The 18,238-nt window shown below is 47.6% G+C and overlaps 1 protein-coding gene across 2 annotated transcripts in view; it reads left to right on the top strand.

Annotated features, from left to right (window-relative positions):
• The window catches only part of ZBTB16 (zinc finger and BTB domain containing 16), a 119,606-nt gene extending 110,139 nt beyond the window's left edge, over positions 1 to 9,467 (top strand). For both annotated transcript variants that reach the window (XM_029283509.1, XM_015812926.1), the window contains 3 exons: positions 3,150 to 3,320; positions 8,288 to 8,455; positions 9,238 to 9,467. In XM_029283509.1, the coding sequence (XP_029139342.1) occupies positions 3,150 to 3,320; positions 8,288 to 8,455; positions 9,238 to 9,467 (569 nt within the window). The remainder of the gene's footprint in view (positions 1 to 3,149; positions 3,321 to 8,287; positions 8,456 to 9,237) is intronic.
• Positions 9,468 to 18,238: the final 8,771 nt, after the last annotated feature.

Below are 18,238 nucleotides of genomic sequence, written 5' to 3'. Positions count from 1 at the left end.
TTGCAATCCACTGCCAAGCCACTGCATTTTCCAAACCATGGCTTATGGTTTAAGTCTGATGATTGAATGCAGCCTAGTTTAATGAAAAGAAGGGTGACATGATAGCAGCCTTCCAATATTTGAGGGGCTGCCACAAAGAAGAGGGAGTCAAGCTATTCTCCAAAGCGCCTGAAGGCAGGACAAGAAGCGACGGATAAAAACTAATCCAGGAGAGAAGCAACCTAGAACAAAGGAGGAATTTCCTGGCAGTGAGAACAATTAACCAGTGGAACAACCTGCCTCCAGAAGCAGTGAATGCTCCAACACTGGAAGTTTTCAAGAAGAGACTGGACAGCCACTAGTCTGAAATGGTACAGGGCAGGGGTCCCCAACCCCCGGGCCATGGACCAGCACCGGGCTGCAGCAGAACAGTAACCAGGCCACGCAAACAAGCAAAGCCCCACCTGCAGGATGCAGGTCCATGGAAAAACCTCTCTCCACAGAACCGGTCCTTGTGCCCAAAAGATTGGGGGCCACTGGTATAGGGTTTCCTGCCTGAGCAGGGGGTTGGACTAGAAAACTTCCAAGGTCCCTTCCCACTCTGTTATTCTGTTATTCTGAGTTAATCTCCTTTGTTTTATGTGATGATGCAGTAATGGCCAGAAGGTGGTTGTAACATTCTTTGTCTGTGCCAAACCAAGTTAGAAGTGCATGAGAAATAAAAGCCCCACAACTGAGCATGACAGGGGTCTTCAGGTCGCCTGCAAAGGCCACCCTGAGATTACGCCTGCCTGGCTGCAAATGAAGCTGTCGCGGCTTGTCCCCCAACACAGCCCCTCTCCCCTTCCAAACCTCGCTGATAAGAAGGAGGCAAAAACCACTTTTCTCAGCTTCTTCCTCCCCTTGGGTTGCCTATCACGTTGTCCTCTCTCAAAAACCAAACTCCACCTCACAAGTGGAAAACTGACACGTAGAAATGCTGCAAGATTTCATGAGGCAGAGACATTTGGAGTGCTGGTTCCCCCCTCCCAATGGTTTTCTTTCATTGGATGCCACGAAAATTGGTTTCAAAATGTGTTGCCAGTATTTTTTGAGGGGGGGGGAGATCTTTTCTGGACCGAAAGGACATTACTCAGTGGCAGCTCTAACTTTGGACACCTCCCTGGAGTGACCCCGTTCTGCATGGAACCACATTTAGCCTTTGGGATGAAGGCAATTGGCGTCGCTCCCCCATCCCCAGTTTCCTCGCAAACATAATCATGGACAGTTCATTTCTGGCATGCAAATGAAGTCACAATTGCTTCTCATTTTCCTTTCCCTTCCCCCCCCCCTCTTTCATTCTTTAAAGGCAGCGCAGATTTGTGGCTACCTCGTAATGTTGTGCTGCTGCTAATGAATTGCTAATATAATTTTCTAGATAATTTTATTTTTTACCTTTCTCCGAAAGAGTCTTCAGAAAGCCGCCGTTTACTCGCTTTATTCTTGCCAGGGTGATGTGATTTTTACTGTTTCGTATGGTTCAAGATACTCAACTATGCATCAAGTAAGAGAAATGGGTCTTATGGTGCAAAAGATCACACTGGGTGTTTCGTACTGTATCAGCCATGTGTAACAATTGAAATGGGGGCGGAAGAGATTTGTCACCTCTGCGGACACAGAGCGAAGAAGCGTCTTGAGTCAAGTGGCTGTAGATACTTGCCTGGGGTTTCTCCAAGGATTCATAAGCAGGAGACTAAAGTCCAAATGTTGACCCCCATCCTTGTAGTGACTGAACACATCCAGACACCCCTGCACAATTTGTGTGGAAGCTGTTGGAGGTTGTGCTGAGCTGGCAGTGAGGATGAGGGATGCTTCCTTCTGATCTGGCTTCACACGCGTGTGTCTCAAGTGAGGGAGACGCTTGTGGAGACAGATCAGAAGGGACACAATCAGGTGTTCAGGTGGCACCGGGTCTTTCCCAGCTGTGAAAATGTTTCCAACTGAGCCGGGGGGGGGGATTCCTGCTTCAAAGAGAAAAGCATTGTCTGAAGCTGCCCATAATGCTCAGGAAGACCCCATAAATGTCCTTGATTCCCCCAAACCGTGGAGACCAAGATGGGTCCTGCCCACCCACCCCAGAAAGATAATTTTCAGAATATTTGGGAGTTCAGGTTTTGAGAGCCATGTGAAGAAAGTCCTGATTCTTTTGGAGTTAAATGCAGAAGTTTTTCCAGCAGTAGTTATTGTTGTTTTTTAAAAAAATTTACATTTCCAAAATAATCTCTGGTTTGCCTCTGGATATGTGGGAAGCCCATTAGAGAAACCATCTCTTCTCAATTTCAGATGGTGAAATTACACATCTACCCTATGAATATGCTTGCATTTCTTATTTTCCGTCTCTCTTTAATTTACCTACTATTTCATTTTATATTATTCTGTTCTAATTTGCTCCCTAACTAGTATAATAATCAGGTTTCATTAGCGAAGGGGAGAGGAATGTTTAGTTAATAAGTTCCTTTGATTGTTGCCTTTGATAGAATTCAATATATTAAAAGTCACAACCTTCGCTACTATAGTCTTCTTGCAAGGAAGTTGTGTTGTGAAAACTTGCTTGTATTCCATGCTGTAAAACAGGTAGGCAGGCAAGTAGATAGGTAGGTAGGGGGTGGGGGGGATAGATGGATGGACGGACGGACACAAAGACAAATAAATAAAGAGATGAAAACTCTGAATGCTGAATGTCCTCTTGAGTCAAGTTTGCATAATTTCATTTCTCCCAAGAGGGGAACAGGCCATGTTCTCTGCATGTTGTGTGAAGGTCAACCATGGAGAGAAAAGGTTCTTTAGTGACAGAAACTCTTTTTTCACAAATTTGTGAAAACCTGCCTGATCCATACATAATTCTTATCCTTTTCCCAGATCATCAAAATTAGAAGAAACTATGAAGATAGGTGATGATTGAAAACTAATTTGCAAAGTCTTCCTGATTGGCTTTGCTGTTCAGTCCAGGTAGCAATTACTGAAGGTTGTGACCGATGGACATGTTGGCCACTGTCTCCCTTTCCCTGGCCATTCACCAGGAATTGTCCATGTCGGAGACACAGGGAAGAGAAGCCTGAGGATACAGGCCTTCTGCCCACCTGGCCAGGTATTTCTTCTGGAGGTGACCTTCCATTTCCCTCTTCCTCCAGGCTCAGACATGGCCGTCTTCTGCCTGCTCTGCGGGAAACGCTTCCAAACGCAGACAGCCCTGCAGCAGCACATGGAAGTGCATGCTGGTGTGCGAAGCTACATTTGCAGCGAGTGCAACCGCACATTCCCCAGCCACACGGCCCTCAAAAGGCACCTACGCTCGCATACAGGTAAGCAGGATGGGCTGCCTGGGAAACGTGCCCGGACAATGGTGGGCATGAGGGTGAGGTTTAACCATCTGGTTCTGATGAGCAGCACAGGGCGCATCATGGCTCCACCAGTGCTTCTCCTTCAAATATACCTTTAAGGCCAGGGAATTCTGGGAGTTGCAGTCCACGCATCTTAAAGTTGCCGAGGTTGAGGACCATTGCTTTGGCCAGTCCTCGCTTCCCAAAAAGGGAAGGGCCAGTGCTTGCTTGGAAGTGGGGCAGGCTGCTCATTTACCCATTGGTGTTCATCCTTCCTGCTCCCCTCCTTGCTGCAACTAATACAGAAAAACCACCCCAGACCTTAAACGTTCACCTGCTGTGGATGGGTGCGTCATTTGAGTGGGTCCTTGGCGATCTGTCCTCGGAAGACACTGTCCCAAAATATCTCAGGATGCTGTGAGCTTTTAAAAACAATGCGATTTCAAGGAGTAGAATCTATTTGTTCATTCTCAGCTCCAACTTCCTGGACAAGGATCAGATAAGATTTGAGCCATTTTGAATTGTGTCTCTGCATTATGCGCGTTCGAGGGCACCCTCCAGGAGATGCCACAGCTGCTGCAGCACAGCAGACATGGCTTGGCTGAACCTAATCATAACAGATGCACCAGCCAATTTTAGCACAAATCACATTTGTATGTGTGTGTGTGTGAGAGAGAGGGGGGGAGGGAAGGAAAGAGAAAGAAAGGAAGGAAGGAAGGAAGGAAGGAAGGAAGGAAGGAAGGAAGGAAGGTAGGAAGGAAGGAAGGAAGGAAGGAAGGAAAGAGAGAGAGGGGGGGGGAGGGAGGGAGGGAGGGAAGGGAAAGAGAGAAAGAAAGAAAGAGAGAAAGAAAGAAAGAAAGAAAGAGAGAAAGAAAGAAAGAAAGAAAGAAAGAAAGAAAGAGAGAGAGAGAGAGAGAGAGAGAGAGAGAGAGAGAGAGAGAGAGTGTTAAGGGTATGATGTCCTGGATTGCTGTCCTCTAACTACTGAAAGCAGTCTTAGGGCTCACTGCACCTGTTGGACTGCAGCTCCCTTTGCCTTCGGCTGCCCTTTGCCCTCTGCAAAGAGCCTCATGTGGGCTGATTCCTCTTCCGTCTCCTCCAGCTGTTGGCTTCCCGAGGGGCATCCTAAGCCTCAGAGCTGCCTTTGGGGGCCAGGCCAGGCCAGATCCTGGCGCTGACAGATCCCTGATTCATTTGGCTAGTTGGGTAATAAAACCAGGTTGCTGCACCAGCGAGGTGGTGAGCTCCCGCTTTGAGGATTGGCTGCCTCCCTCCACCAGGTAACAAGAGATTGGGAGGTGGAGGGGGGAGACTGGGTCCCAGGTGCAGCCCACCAGCCAGAGGGGGCTATAATTAGTCCCGCTTGTCCTGGACTTAATGTCAACCTCATTAAGTGGCCTTGCAAAGTGAATCAACGAGCCATAAATTGGATCTTTTTTTAAACGAAAAAACAAAAGGACCAACAATCAGGGGTTTGTGTACAGTAGACAAAGAATCAGCCCCGTCTTCCGGCTTCTGAGAAGCTTGTCAGGCCAGCTGTTCTTGGCTAGACCAGGAGAGGCCAGATTTAAACCTGCTAACACGGGCCTGGCACGCTCCGCTGAATTTCCCAAAGAGGCTTCTGCGAGATATTAGCCCCTGGCTGAGCCTCGGGAGCCTATTCTAAATAACCACAAGCTGGGAATAAAAAATATTTCTGAGCACTTTGAAAAGCTCCCCACCCAGGGCAGGCGGTGGGAAGAGGTGACTTCGGTGGCAGCTGAGCATCATCAAGGCTCAGAGTGGCTTCCTCTGAAAAATTAATTTGACAGATCTGTTGTCACTCCCAACAGAGATGCATAGAGGGGGCTGTTGCTGCATGGAGAGTTTGTGTGTGTGTGTGTGTGTGTGTGTGTGTGTGTGTTTCCTTTTCTCTCCAGGAATAAGAAGTTTAGGAGCACAAAAACTGTGAAACAAGGGAAAGGCAGCAGCAGAGGCAGAGTGACCATTGAAGGTGCTTTAAAAAAGCCAAGATGGTGGATGCCCTGTGTGATACCCAAACAGTAAAACCAGGGTGAAGTTCACATACCACGACTGCAGCCTCCATCTTGACTTTTCTGACCTCACCCTGTGGACACCCCTCATCACAAGCAGAATTCCAGAGTCTTTACAGCCACATGGAATCAGGTGTGCCTGCTCCTGGAAAGTTAGTTGAAGCCATTCCCATTTTACAAGGAGGGAAAACTGAGGCTGAGAATTCAAAGGAAGAATCTCTAGCCATGAGGGAACCAACACTTTACCTTTGCTCCAAACCCAACAGATTTCCTGGGTCAGCTCCGGAGCCAACTTCTTCTCCCCTCCTGCAAACTAGTTTTCGTTTGGTATCAGAAATAGAGAAACAGAGCAGCTTTTTCAGAAGCGAGGAGGAGGAGGAGGAGGAGGAGGAGGACAGAAAGGGAGCAGAATATCCTGGGCCCGAGGAAGTGGAGGCAGCCGCCTGCGAGTCTATAACAAGGAGGAGAATTTATGCTCAGGCACGAGTTGGATTTGACATGGGGATAATGAAAAAGCGTAGGTCATTGTGGATGACTTAAGCTTTCAGCAACGGAGGAAAATGTATGAAATGGGAGCAGCATTACACGCTTGGCGGCTCCGCACATCTGCAGCGGGACAAGTGAAATACAGTGGGGCCATTCTTTACCATAAACTTGTGGCCATCGGATTTGCCGAGCCTGGAGAAGATTGTAATTACACTGACAAGACAAATCAGCAATATTTAAATATTCATGAACAAAGTCTGGGGTGATCAATCTATCTTTATTGTCCTTCCATTCGGCTTCTGTAATAAATATTTTTTAAAAGTGAGGGAATAGGAGTTGAAGCTGCTCCCTCCCTGCTTCTCCCCCCCCCCCTGAAGAAGGAGTCCTGAGATTTGGAAGGGAGAGGTTGGTGCTCAAATCTGGATCTTCTCAGCCATGGTCACCAGAAACAAGCTGAAGGGGTGAACAATTCACTGAGAACTTCTCCTGGGCAGCTGCATGGATGGAGAGCAGCAGAAGACACCAAAAGAACCAACATCCCTGGGTGAAAAAGCTTTCCATATTCCACAACCTGTTGACTAGTTACTCCAGAAATAAGGTCTATCTCAAGAAGAAGACAAGTCATTCCCTGAGGTGGCCCAGAATCTGGTTTGCTTTTTTTTTTACTCGTGCTTCCATCCCACAGTTCTTCAGATACCACCTTGTACTCAAAGGTCTACTAAAGCACATCTCCATCCCACATGGAGATCCCTAGTCCTCGTGATCAGACTCTCCAACAGGACCACAGTAAGCCATCCTGGCTTCTGAACCTTCAGGGTAGATCTAATTTTTCACCCCTTTTTTATTATATTGTTATAAATTTTGAGATGTATTCTTTCATCACAGTGATGTTTTTACAACCATAATTGAATATTATTGGCATTCTGTTATTTAGATAACTTAGATTGTTGCAGATAAAGCAGAAGGAAAAAAACTACACTATCCATATTAGTTACAATTTAGGATGTCAACATTACAAGCATAAAATTATTTTGTCTTTTCTACCCGAAGTTGAATATAACATTGAATAAAGAACCACTGCAAATTGCTTCTAAGTATTCGTTGCACAATAAAGATTTCAATTGTAAGCTAATTACTTAGTATTACAGTCTGAGGGGTCCTTGGTGTTCTCTGAGCTTGGTTGTTTTCTTGCAGACGTTTCATTACCCAAACTAGGCAATATCATCAGTAACATAGTCCCTAGCACTCATTTCAAATCTTTATATTCTCCTTCATTAGTATGGAAGTTTATAGGTACTGCATGTGTGTATTAAATAAATGAAGCAAATTTAGTAGAATTCCAAAATTGGGGGTGGGGAGGACAAATGAAATGAAAAAAAAAATCATTTCACCTCTGAGAAGAACCTCACCTTCTGGGTTCCTTGGGAAGATGTGGCTTGTTTCCACTTCACCCACAAAAGTGATCAAGCCCACCTTTTTGGTCTCCACCATAGACTCACCTCATTAGCAACATGCTGAGGTCTCTGCACATCTCTAGACTCTTCCTCACCACTTTTAGAGTTGGCAAGGCCTTTTCTAGATAGGCCTCTCAGCCATAAAAGGAGATTTTCTTGGTAGCCATTCTGCTTTCCTATAGGCTCTAGGTTTCAAGCCCAGGAAGGCTCCCCTCATAAGCATGGCGACTTCAGAAAGCTCATTGGGACAAATTTTACTATGGTCCTTCTGGAAGATTTCTAGAATCAGTTCCAGAAGATCAAGGTTGAAACCCTCTTGGAGATTATCTTACTCCTCGTTAACCAAAGTTGTTTGGGGATTGTAGAAGATTGAAATCTGCCCTATGGAGTGAGGGAGTGGGTCAGTTCTTCAGTCTTTGGAAACCATTCCACTGGACTAGAGGTTCTTCTAGGTAGAGTCCCATGGTCCAATGGGATAGGTAGACAAGGATGCAGGCTTTATACATGGGCATTGAAAGTTTCTGCATCCCACTGTCACATACTTATGGAGATGGGAGGGAAGAGACTAACTTTGAAATGTCAGGAAAGAGCTTTGAGGCATGTCCTTCTCTTCCCACTTGGTCATCATGACTCAAGCTTTTGGGCACTGAGGATCAATGGGCCAAGATCTCTCTTCCTTTGCTTCTGTCAGAGGTGGTAGAAGTTTCCCCTTTGCTGGACTCTCTCCTGCCCAGATTTCCAAAATGACCCTGACCATCCACCAGGCCTTGGAGGCACGTCCTCTACTAAACGATAGCTTAGAACCTCCTGACCACCCTAGAGGTCGGTTGACCATCTCCAGCCTCCCTTGTGGCCTCCTTGCTGAAGCCACCCGCCTGCCCTTTGTGTGCCCAGGAGCTGCACCTTGTGGGCAAGCGTGGACTTGGTCTCTTGGCCCACAGATGGCTTCCCTCTGACCCTACTGTCTTGGCTGCAGGCGACCATCCGTACGAGTGTGAATTCTGCGGGAGCTGCTTCCGAGACGAGAGCACTTTGAAAGGACACAAGCGCATCCACACCGGGGAGAAGCCCTACGAATGCAACGGCTGCGGGAAGAAGTTCAGCCTGAAGCATCAGCTGGAAACCCACTACAGGGTCCACACGGGTAAGGGGAAGCCCAGCCCGCAGGAGGCAGTTTTTCCTCCGGCAGCTTCTATATCATGGCGTTGGGCGCTGGCGGCCTGCAGCTTTTGTAAATAGCAGATCAATATTTAGATTGCTTTTTCTGTTCATTACTTCATTATTCGCTCTGCCTGGGCATGGAATGGGTATTGATACTGAGGAAAACCAAGGCTGTTAATTACTGCACTGAAGGAAGCCTCCTCGCCTTTCGACCACAGCTGCTGCCTGCAGTATCTGGAGATGCTTCCTGAGAGGGACCACTAGCCCAGCTGGCTCTTGCCGGGGAAGCTGGCTGCAGGATTAACCCCTGACTGGTCAGCGTAAGGAAGGCCCAAGACCAGGAGGCCATTCTCATTCTGAAGGCCACTTCCCTAGCTCTGGGGGGGTTCCAGGAAAAAGGGTTCCCTGAGCGTGATTGCAATAATTGAAACATTCCCCCCCCATATTCTCTCCTCCTCCTTTCCTTTTTCCTCCTCCTCCTCCCCCCTTTCCACTTTCTTCTCTTATTTCTCCTTCCCCTACATCTCCTCCTCTTTTTTCCTTTCTCCTCCTTCTCCTTCTTCTGCTCTCCCTCCTCCTTTTCCTCTTCCTCCTCCTCATCTTTTCTCTCTCCTTTCTTCTTCCCCTTCTCCTTCTCCTCTTTCTCCTCCTCCTTCTTTTCCTCCTCTTCCTCTTTTCTCTCTCCTTTCTCCTTCTCCTCCTTCTCCTTCCTCTCTCCTCCTTTCCCCTTCTCCTCTCCCCCTTCCTTCTTCTCCCACTCCACAGGCGAGAAGCCGTTTGAGTGCAAACTCTGCCACCAGCGGTCCCGAGATTACTCCGCCATGATCAAGCATCTCAGGACCCACAACGGAGCCTCCCCCTACCAGTGCACCATCTGCCTGGAATACTGCCCCAGCCTTTCCGCCATGCAGAAACACATGAAGGGCCACAAGCCGGAGGAGATTCCAGCTGACTGGAGGATAGAGAAGACCTATCTCTACCTGTGCTACGTCTGATGGGACACATGGAGAAAAGAAACTGGAAAGGACTAGACAGAATCAACCCCCTCAGTTGCTCCCTTTCCTTTTCCTTTTTTCCGCCCCAATTTTTTGTCTTATTTTGCTTTTGGTTCTGTTCATCCAGGATTTGCTGGCTCCTTCTTTCCCAGCTTCCATTGTCCTTAAGGTTGCAAGGGGTGAGTGGGGCAGGGAGAAATGAGGAAGAGGGAAGAGACCCCATTGGAGTCCCTCCAAGAATCCCCAAAGGAGCCTCCCCCTCAGCCCATCTCAAACCCTGGCCAGCTGTGAAGTTGTCTTGCATGGTGGTCATGCCTCCTGAGGGGGGGGAGGCTCGTGGCTCTGGGGTTTGTCTGGCCCCTGGTGCTCCTTGGGTGGGTGGGGGACGGCTAATGACTCTCTGTCATGGTGTAAGCTGAGATCTAATCAACCCCCTGCACTGCTGCCTTGGTTTCCCAAGGATCCTTGGAATTGTAGCATCATGAGGAGTCTCTGTTGGGTTCCTTTCATTTTGCTCCATTGCTGATGCCTAACACACCCATGCTCCTCCTGGAAGTGACATCGCCAGCAGGATGCAGTTTTCCAAACATGCATCCTGCCAATTCCCCAAATTTTCACACACACACACACCATCCTCACTGGTTCCTTTGAGAGGTGACCTAGCTGCCAACTTCAAGGACATATTGGGCGAGATGGAACTGTTAGGGAGAAGAACAGCCAGGGAGTTCTGTGATGCCACAACTACGGGGAAGGTACCAGCTGCCTTGGGAAATCCTAGATCCCATCTGGCAGTTGCTTGAGAAGAACTAGGAAGTGCAGAGGGTCTCCTGGGGGTCTGCTACAGGAGAGCATTAGAACCCACAGCATGATTAGAACTGACTACATTTTGGCCTTGGCAGCTCAAGTGTTGGGGATGGCTGCCTCAAAGAACGTGACCCTGGATGTGCTCAGAATTGGCCTCCAGTTATTCCCTGGGAGCGGCGATCCTTTCTTCTGACCAAAGACCATTCTATGCATTTATTTTTATTTATTTATTTTTTAAGCAAGAGGGGAGGGAGGGATGAGGAGGAGAGAGGCAGCGTAAGTTTGCACATTTGCTAGCTTGGACGGCCAGCCGTTTCTGAGCAGAGGAGAAAGCCAAATGACAAGGCTTAAGGGAAGCCCAGCAGTTGCTGGAGAGGCCCCGATCCTACCTGCCAAGGCTTTGGGGAGCTCTGGAAAGCCCCCGTTCTCCAGCCCTTCCCCACTGACTTCCATGGGGGTGAAAGGGCTGTGCTTTCTCCTAGTCAACAGCCTCAGTCACACTCCCTCCTCTGTAGATCCACAAGACAAAGTCCATGGAAGTCTCAGCTCCACTCACATGAAGCTGGAGAGAACCTGCCATCAGTGGATGGAAACCAACCCAGCCGTTGCTTCATTTGTTCATGCAGATGGGCTTTCTGAAGAGTCTTACCTCCTGTACCTGATCACGGAACCCCGGTTTTAGGTGTGTCAAGGCTGCAATGCAAAGCAGGGGGGGGGAACTCCTCACAGTCTTGACCTTTGCCCACGGAGCAGCCTTCTTGGCCCATGGAGCTCTCCAAGGATCAATTTGGATCTTTCTTCTGCCCAGGACTGATGTCCTGATCTCTGCCTAGCAAATGTGGGGATGGGTGGCTAAAGAGGCAGGGCTGCTTTGGCCTCGTACTTTTTCTGTTCTTTGTGCATCACCAACAGCCAGAGAAATGGGTTGAGTAGGTCTGACCCAAAGTTGAGAGTCCCTTGAAACACTGCTTGCTCCTCTCAGAAGACCAATTCCAAGAGGTAGAGCAGCTAATGCTGTCTCTGTGCACGTGTGTCTCCTGACAGCCACCTGGGCTTCTCTGAGAGGCAAGAGAGACTTTTGCACTGAGTGGCCCCCTTGCAGCCATCAGCAAATCTTCACGTCCCCAATATTTTCTTCTGGGGAGGCTCCTCCGTTTCCACTTTGCACATAACAACATTGCCAAGAGGACGGGAGAGTCCTTATATAGGCCTATCTCTTGGGGGGGGGGGTCTCCTCTGAGACTCTCTTCCAGCTCATCCTTCTTTCTGCTCCAGGGAAGTTGTGCCCCCTGGGACCTTTTCCCTCCCCTCCAAAACCTTAGATTAGGGGCAGCTTCCAGGGCTTTTCCCAGAATAGCCACCAAATTGCAATTGGGCAGAAGGAAGGAAGGAATGCAGGTCTGGAAGAACTGTTAAGTGGACTTCATGTCCTTGATTTAAGTGCAATCGGAATTCAATCCAGTTTAAATTTTTACTTGTTCCCCTCCCTCAATGTCCTTGTCCTGGGATGCCCCTTCTGGAGGGCCACCTTAGCTTGAAAAGGTGGCCTTCTGCCCACTTGAAAGACTGGCAAGCAGCTTGAGGCTTCCTTGCTTCTCCATCTTGGCCCTTGGTGCCTTCAACCAAGGGGAGAGGTTCTTTCTCTTCTCTCTTGCACCCCCCCCCCATTGAACACCATCCCCTCAAGACTTCTCTGAGGCCCTTCCTGCCCAAGACTTCTGTCGCCATCGCAACTGAGAGGGGAATGCAATGCCCTCTGTCTTTGTGGTGTCTTTGCTTTCCTTTTGATGATTTTCTCATTTTCGCACATTGTACTTGAAATGACCTCGGTTTCTTGTGACCTCATGAGCTTCTTTGAGTTGGCTTTCTGTGGGGAGGGGGGACGAGTTGGGGGTTCATTGCTGAAAAGACCACCAGGCAGGGCTGGAAAGGAGGGTTTGCACCCGTGTCCAAACACAGCCGACAAAACCCCACGGACGGTGTTCTCTACGCCAGCCTTCTTGTTTCGTGTTGATTGTGCATTATTATTATTGTTACTACCAAAATTGGTGTTTGTTTTTATGATCTAGCCTGACGGGGTTCAGAGATGATCTTGAAAAGCTACCTCTTTTTCAGTTGATGTTGTTATTGTTAAGTTTCTTGTTCCTATTTTGTTTTTGTTTTTTTGTTTGGCAGTTACAGAAGCACAGTTTTTGCAATATTTGTGGGTGGGTGGCTTTGTAAATTTCACTTCAGTTCTCATCTCATGCTTTATATTTGCAATTGTACATTTTATGTTGTAATTTAGCTGCTTTTTATATATGGGGGAATGTTTAGCAAAGAAAGTGTAGATCATTGTTTCTCAACCTTGACCACTTTAAGCGGTGTGGACTCCAATTCCCAGAATTCCCCAGCCAGCTATACTGGCTAGGGAATTCTGGGAACTGAAGTTTAAAGTGGTCAAAGTTGAGAAACACTGATGTAGATGGAAGAATTTTAAGCGATATCTCTCTATCCTGTTGCTCAACACACTTACCCTCCTAAATCTGACCCTAATCCTTCCTCAATGTTGGAAAATACTGAAGGCCTTAAAAATGGAGTGGTGGGAGAGAGAGAAAAAAATGATAAAAGAGACCCTATGTCCTTGTAAGTCCAGAGAGTTGAAAATTTAGTGAAACCTTTAGCAATTTGGTAAAAGAAAAAAAAACAGTTAAACTTGAATATGTGAATAGTTAAGTAGAGTTTTGTTTATAATGTGAAAAAAGAGAGAAATGACAGCATTTAAAGCAGATCGTTTAATGAACAATATGCAGTAAATGTACCAGTGTGACATTTGTCAGAAGCAGCAACTGCAACCGGCCCTTCTGATGTAGCCCCAACCTTGTTGGGTTTTGTCTTTTTAAAATGGGGAGGGGGAGGTGTTTGGGGAGTCTTCCTCCCTTCCCCACCCCTCACCAAGCTAAAAGTGTTGGACTGATAAATTATTTCAAAAGTGTAATATTTTTGTAACCTTTGTTAGTCTCTGTGTCAAGCAGGATGTCGTCCCTCTTCTTCTCTTTGTAAATGTGAACAGGAACATGTTTGCGTCTGCGGGTCTGCGTTGGAAACCTAGTATTAAATAATAAATCATGCAGTATTGTTGTAAAGAGTTTGCCATATCAGATGGTACTCAACTTGGGCGGGGAATCCTGGCTTGCAAAGCTCACTTGGGAAGGGCACAGGATCCCGGGTTTCTCGGGGGGGGGGACCCTTGACAGGCCATGGAGAGGATGGGCTGGAGCGGGGTGGGAAGGGCACTCAACTGGTTTCGGGGAGCAGATGGTGGGCTGGCCTCTTGCCACTTGCCTCCCTCCCTTCCTCTCTCTTAATGATGGTTGGCTTTCTGCCATTGCATGGCATGATCCAAGCTGGCTTGACCGGTGACAGGGTGGCAAAGCGCTTGGTGCCACAGGAGGGAGGAAGAGAGTGTGCCACCCAACGGGACCTGCACAAACCAGATGGAATTCGGGGGCTTCAAAGGGCTAGATCCCCATGGCTTCTCTGGGGTCCCCTCCTCTCTTCCTTGGCCCCTTAACAGCCTGCCGTTCTGGTTCCCTGATCTGAGCGCCTTACCGCGTGTAATCCCCTCCCACCAACCCAGCCCTCCACGTTGTCCCCCGACCCCTTTCGTGGGCTTGATTTGGCTTCCCTTTACAAGTATATATTCCTGGCTGTCTGTGAATGTTGCTTTGGGATTACATTTCAGAAACTGAAAGCAGTACGATTATTGTATACAAACCCTTGCCGGTGTGTGTTTCGTGCGTGTCCGTCCAATGGAGAAATATAACTTTGTGGCTTCTTTGTGGTGGGAAACAAGACCGGGATGGCTTCATAGTACGATCCTCAACACAGCTTTGAAAAAATGGCTTTTTCCTTCTTCTTTTTGTCAATCTTTGTGCCTGAAAAAGAGTGTGTTTGTGTGTGTGTTGATTTCTGCACATTTTTTGGGGGGAAAGGAATAAAATGCTGCAGTGCTTTCTTAATTAATGATTTGGTACCTTGGGGGATCTGGTGGGACTTGCTAGCTAAGGAATGTCATGGTATTCCCCATCTTTATTTTTAGAGGACAAAATCTGGCACCCCTGCAATTCTCAACCCAAGGTCCCCTAGAGCTGGTGGAAGGGGCTCAGGCCACATTGCTCTCCAGTCACCCCATTCTTTGTCCCCCACCCCCACCCCACAAGGCTGTGTTCTGCTTCACAGCAACATGACTTGCACAACTCACTCAGAGCCCATGCCAGAGCTGCCAAGCCTTACTCTGTTGGCAGCTGCAGAGAATAGTCAAAGCGCAGGGAATGGGCACCTTCCAAGCTTTAAGCAGTCTCATTTCAATTCAAAGTAATGCAATGCCATTGTTCTCCTAGCCCCGCCCACCTCATCCTGGCCCCGCCCCCAGTCTCTAAAGGCTGCCAGAGGGGTCTGCTTTCCTTTGATTGATGCCAAAGGTTTTTGGCAGAGAAGGCCTGGGGGGGGGCAAAAGATGGTCAGGGTCTCCTGGGGCTGGATATCTGTGCCAGCTTTCGCTCTCCCCTTACCATGACCTCCCTCAGCCCAGGGCTGTTTTCTTGACACACGTCTCAGTATTTGTTGGGCATAGTGTTTAAAGGAGGCATGACTTTTTGGAGGCCCAGAAGCCATGCTAAATCTCCATGGATGTTCATAGATGTCAGATATATATATATATTAGCACTGAGGACCAATTTTGTCCTTCTGGACCAAGCAAATTTAAAGCTTATTCTTCACTTGTTGTGTTTTATCTCTTATCTCTTCATGTTGTCACAGTTAAAAGTGCCAGTTTGATTGCTTCATGTTAAAAGAGAAATCCTGTTTTTTAATTGCTGTCCTGGCTCGGTCTACCTCAGCACCTCCTGCTAGCCTGACTTAAGAAGGTGCCAGTTATTTTTTTGTTATTTAGTTTATTTTTCAAATACTGTGTTATGTATATTTTTTCCTGTACAAAATACTTTTCTGTTAGTTCTTTTGCAGTGCAGCTTGTGCGTCTTATTATAAGCTTTCTCTAGAGTCTTAGACGCATTTAAGTTAAAAACACACACACACATACACACAAAATAAATAAATAAGTCCTCCCTCCACACACACCCTCCCAAAGAAAGTTGTGATGTCCCTTTTCTAGTTGCCATTCTCTCCTGCATCTATTCTGTAAGGCACAGGGGTGTCCTCTGTAAACCTTCCGAGTTTTCTGGCGAGGGGGGAAAAAAAACGACAAAAGGGTTTTTTCCCTCCAAAAAAGATGTATTGCTGCAGGTTTTTTTTCTCTCCATTTGTCACTAAGTGAAGTTTGTGCCTTCTATAGCAAAGAGAATATTTTTTACATCCTACTAACAGTAGATTTTTTTGTAGTGGACATTTTTTGTATTTTTATTTATAAGTCTCATAAGGAAAATAGCAATGTTCAGTTGTATACCTTGAATCTGCAATTAGGAAAAAAACCCAATAAAGTTAATTCAGTCGTTGATGCGGGCGGCTCGTTGTTTTCTTTTATTCTTTGCAGTTTCACAACTGGGATAAAAAAGTGGTCTGTGAGTCAATTTATGATATCATTGAACTTAATTTATCTTATCCTTACGTCGCCTTGCAAAGTCATCATCCAGGATTGGCCGCTGGAGGAGAGAGAGGCCGGCTTCATATAGCACACCAAGCCACAACTGTGGTTAGTTGACTGATCTGTGGCGACCAGCTTCGTGTCTTCCAAGCCGTAAATCTGTTCACCAAGCCAGAACCGGGACTGATCTAACAAAGGCTTTGTGTGATGAATGAAACCCTTTGCTACAGCTCTCCAGATTTTCACTAGACAAGACACAAATTCTGTTGCACCCAAAGCTTGGAGCTTTGCTGTAGTTCTGGGAATGAACTCCATAGGGCAGTGCTTCTCAACCTCAGCCACTTGAAGATGGGTGGACTTCAACTCCCAGAATCCCCCAACCAGCAATGCTGGGGGATTCCGTGAGTTGAAACCCACCCATCTTCAAATGGCCGAGGTTGAGAAACATTGCCTATGCCTTTCTGAACATGGTCAGATGCTCAGCCCCATATTGAGGCTAGGAAGGAATGCCGATACTCGCCCGTGACTGTCTTTCCATGCGGGCTGGAAAGGGGCACAATGTCACCTGGAGGGCTGTCGGTTCTCGTGGTCTTGATCCAAAGAAAGCTAGAAGTCAACCACCCATGATTATAATTACATCTGTCTCGTGAATCAGGGTTTTATTATCCAAGCGAGAACCTTGCTGACTTTGTGCCAATGACCTGGATATTTAGACAGAATTCGAAAAAGCTGTGACTCCTGCATGGCTTTCTTGGATGGTGTCTACCCAAGTGGACATTTGGCTTTGGGGAGGGAGGAACAGAACCCATCCAGGCAGGGGTGCGTTTGAGTGGCGGGGGGGGGAACTAAGCTGAGTCCTAAGATGCCGGGTATTTCACCTGCTGTCTCAAAATAAGCCACCCTGAATCGGGTACATTCTAGGGCAAGAGTTGGTCTGGGTTTGAGTATTGGGGGGCTGGGGGGGCTTGCTGCCGACCCAGGCATTCCTCTGCTCTCTCTGGGCCTTTTGCCGACTCTTCTGGGTGTCTCTGATGCTCCCCAGGGAGCTGAGCAAGTTTGCTTCAATGAAAGTGAACTCGCTCATTTAAACCTGACTATAGGCTGCTCCGGCCTCCTGCTGGGTTAATTATCCTGTAGTTCTAAACTGATTGCTGTACACTATGCTTAAGCCCTCCTTTATTTATTTACTGACTACATTAACTGCTGCGCCGGCCCTCTTTTTATTGAGATGCAAGCGGTACAGCCCTTTGCCCACCACCGAGGCTCGGCACCCGCTTGGGTAGAGGGGAGGGGAGACACAAGGCAGCAGCTCCACACCCCAGCAGGGAGAGACCCGGTGGGCAGACGCCGCCCCTCCCTGCCTTGGCAGACAGGAAAGAAGGCTGTCTCTTGAGGGGGGTCCTTTGGGGCCTCCACCCGGCTCAGCACCCCAAGCCAAATTTAAAATGTGCCTTGAGCTGCCATCATCCATGCCAGCTTAAGGAAGCTCTGCCAGGGTTGCCCCTTCTCGGCTCTCGGCTTCTAAATTGAAAATGGGGACATCCGATGCGATTTTTATGACTTTCGCCTTCCTGGGAGGAGGGGAACAGAGGAGATTTGCCCTGCCAAGCTGCGTAATCCCATGAAAATTAAAATGCAGTTAAACGTTAATTACGTGGAAGCAACGGGGTAATTAGTGTTACTTAAATATAGTGTGCTGTTTATATTCAAATTATTTATGAGCATATATAGACATTTTCTGCTGCCCCATCCAGAAAAATGTCTGAATTGCCTCCTTCCTTTTCCCCAGGAAGGAAAGGAACTGGGATAATAGAACAAGGCAAGAAGGCCATTTTTTTCCCTTTTTCATGGCTTGGTTTGGTTAGTCGATGATGATTAATGGCTTAGCATGTTGGGCATACTAGTCAACATAACAGAATAGTTGGAAGGGACCTTGGAGGTCTTCTAGTCCAACCCCCTGCTCAAGCAGTAAACTCTATACCATTTCACACAAGTGGCTGTCCAGTCTCTTCTTAAAATCCTTCAGCGATGGAGCATCTACAACTTCTGGAGGCAAGTCGTTCCACTGATTAATTGTTCTCACTGTTAGGATGTTTCTCCTTAATCCCAGATTGCTTCTCTCCTTGATGAGTTTCCATCCATTGCTTCTTGTCCTGCCATCTGGTGCTTTGGAGATCAGGTGAACCCCCTCCTCTCTGTGGCAGCCCCTCAAATACTGGAATGCTGCTATCATGTCCCCCCCCCCCCGTCCTTCTTTTCTCTAGACTGGCCATACCCAATTCCTGCAACCGTTCTTCCTATGTTTTAGCCTCCAGTTCCCTAGTCAAAGTAACCAAGTTTACATGCCCAATAACCCCCCCGTGCCAACGTCTTTTTCATTTGCTAT

This window comes from Protobothrops mucrosquamatus, unplaced genomic scaffold (assembly GCF_001527695.2).
Source record: "Protobothrops mucrosquamatus isolate PMUCROS unplaced genomic scaffold, P.Mucros_1.0 scaffold115, whole genome shotgun sequence".
In the NCBI taxonomy this organism is placed as follows: domain Eukaryota; kingdom Metazoa; phylum Chordata; class Lepidosauria; order Squamata; family Viperidae; genus Protobothrops; species Protobothrops mucrosquamatus.
The sequence above is the reverse complement of the archived record's forward strand: the minus strand, read 5'-3'. Positions and strand labels throughout refer to the sequence as shown.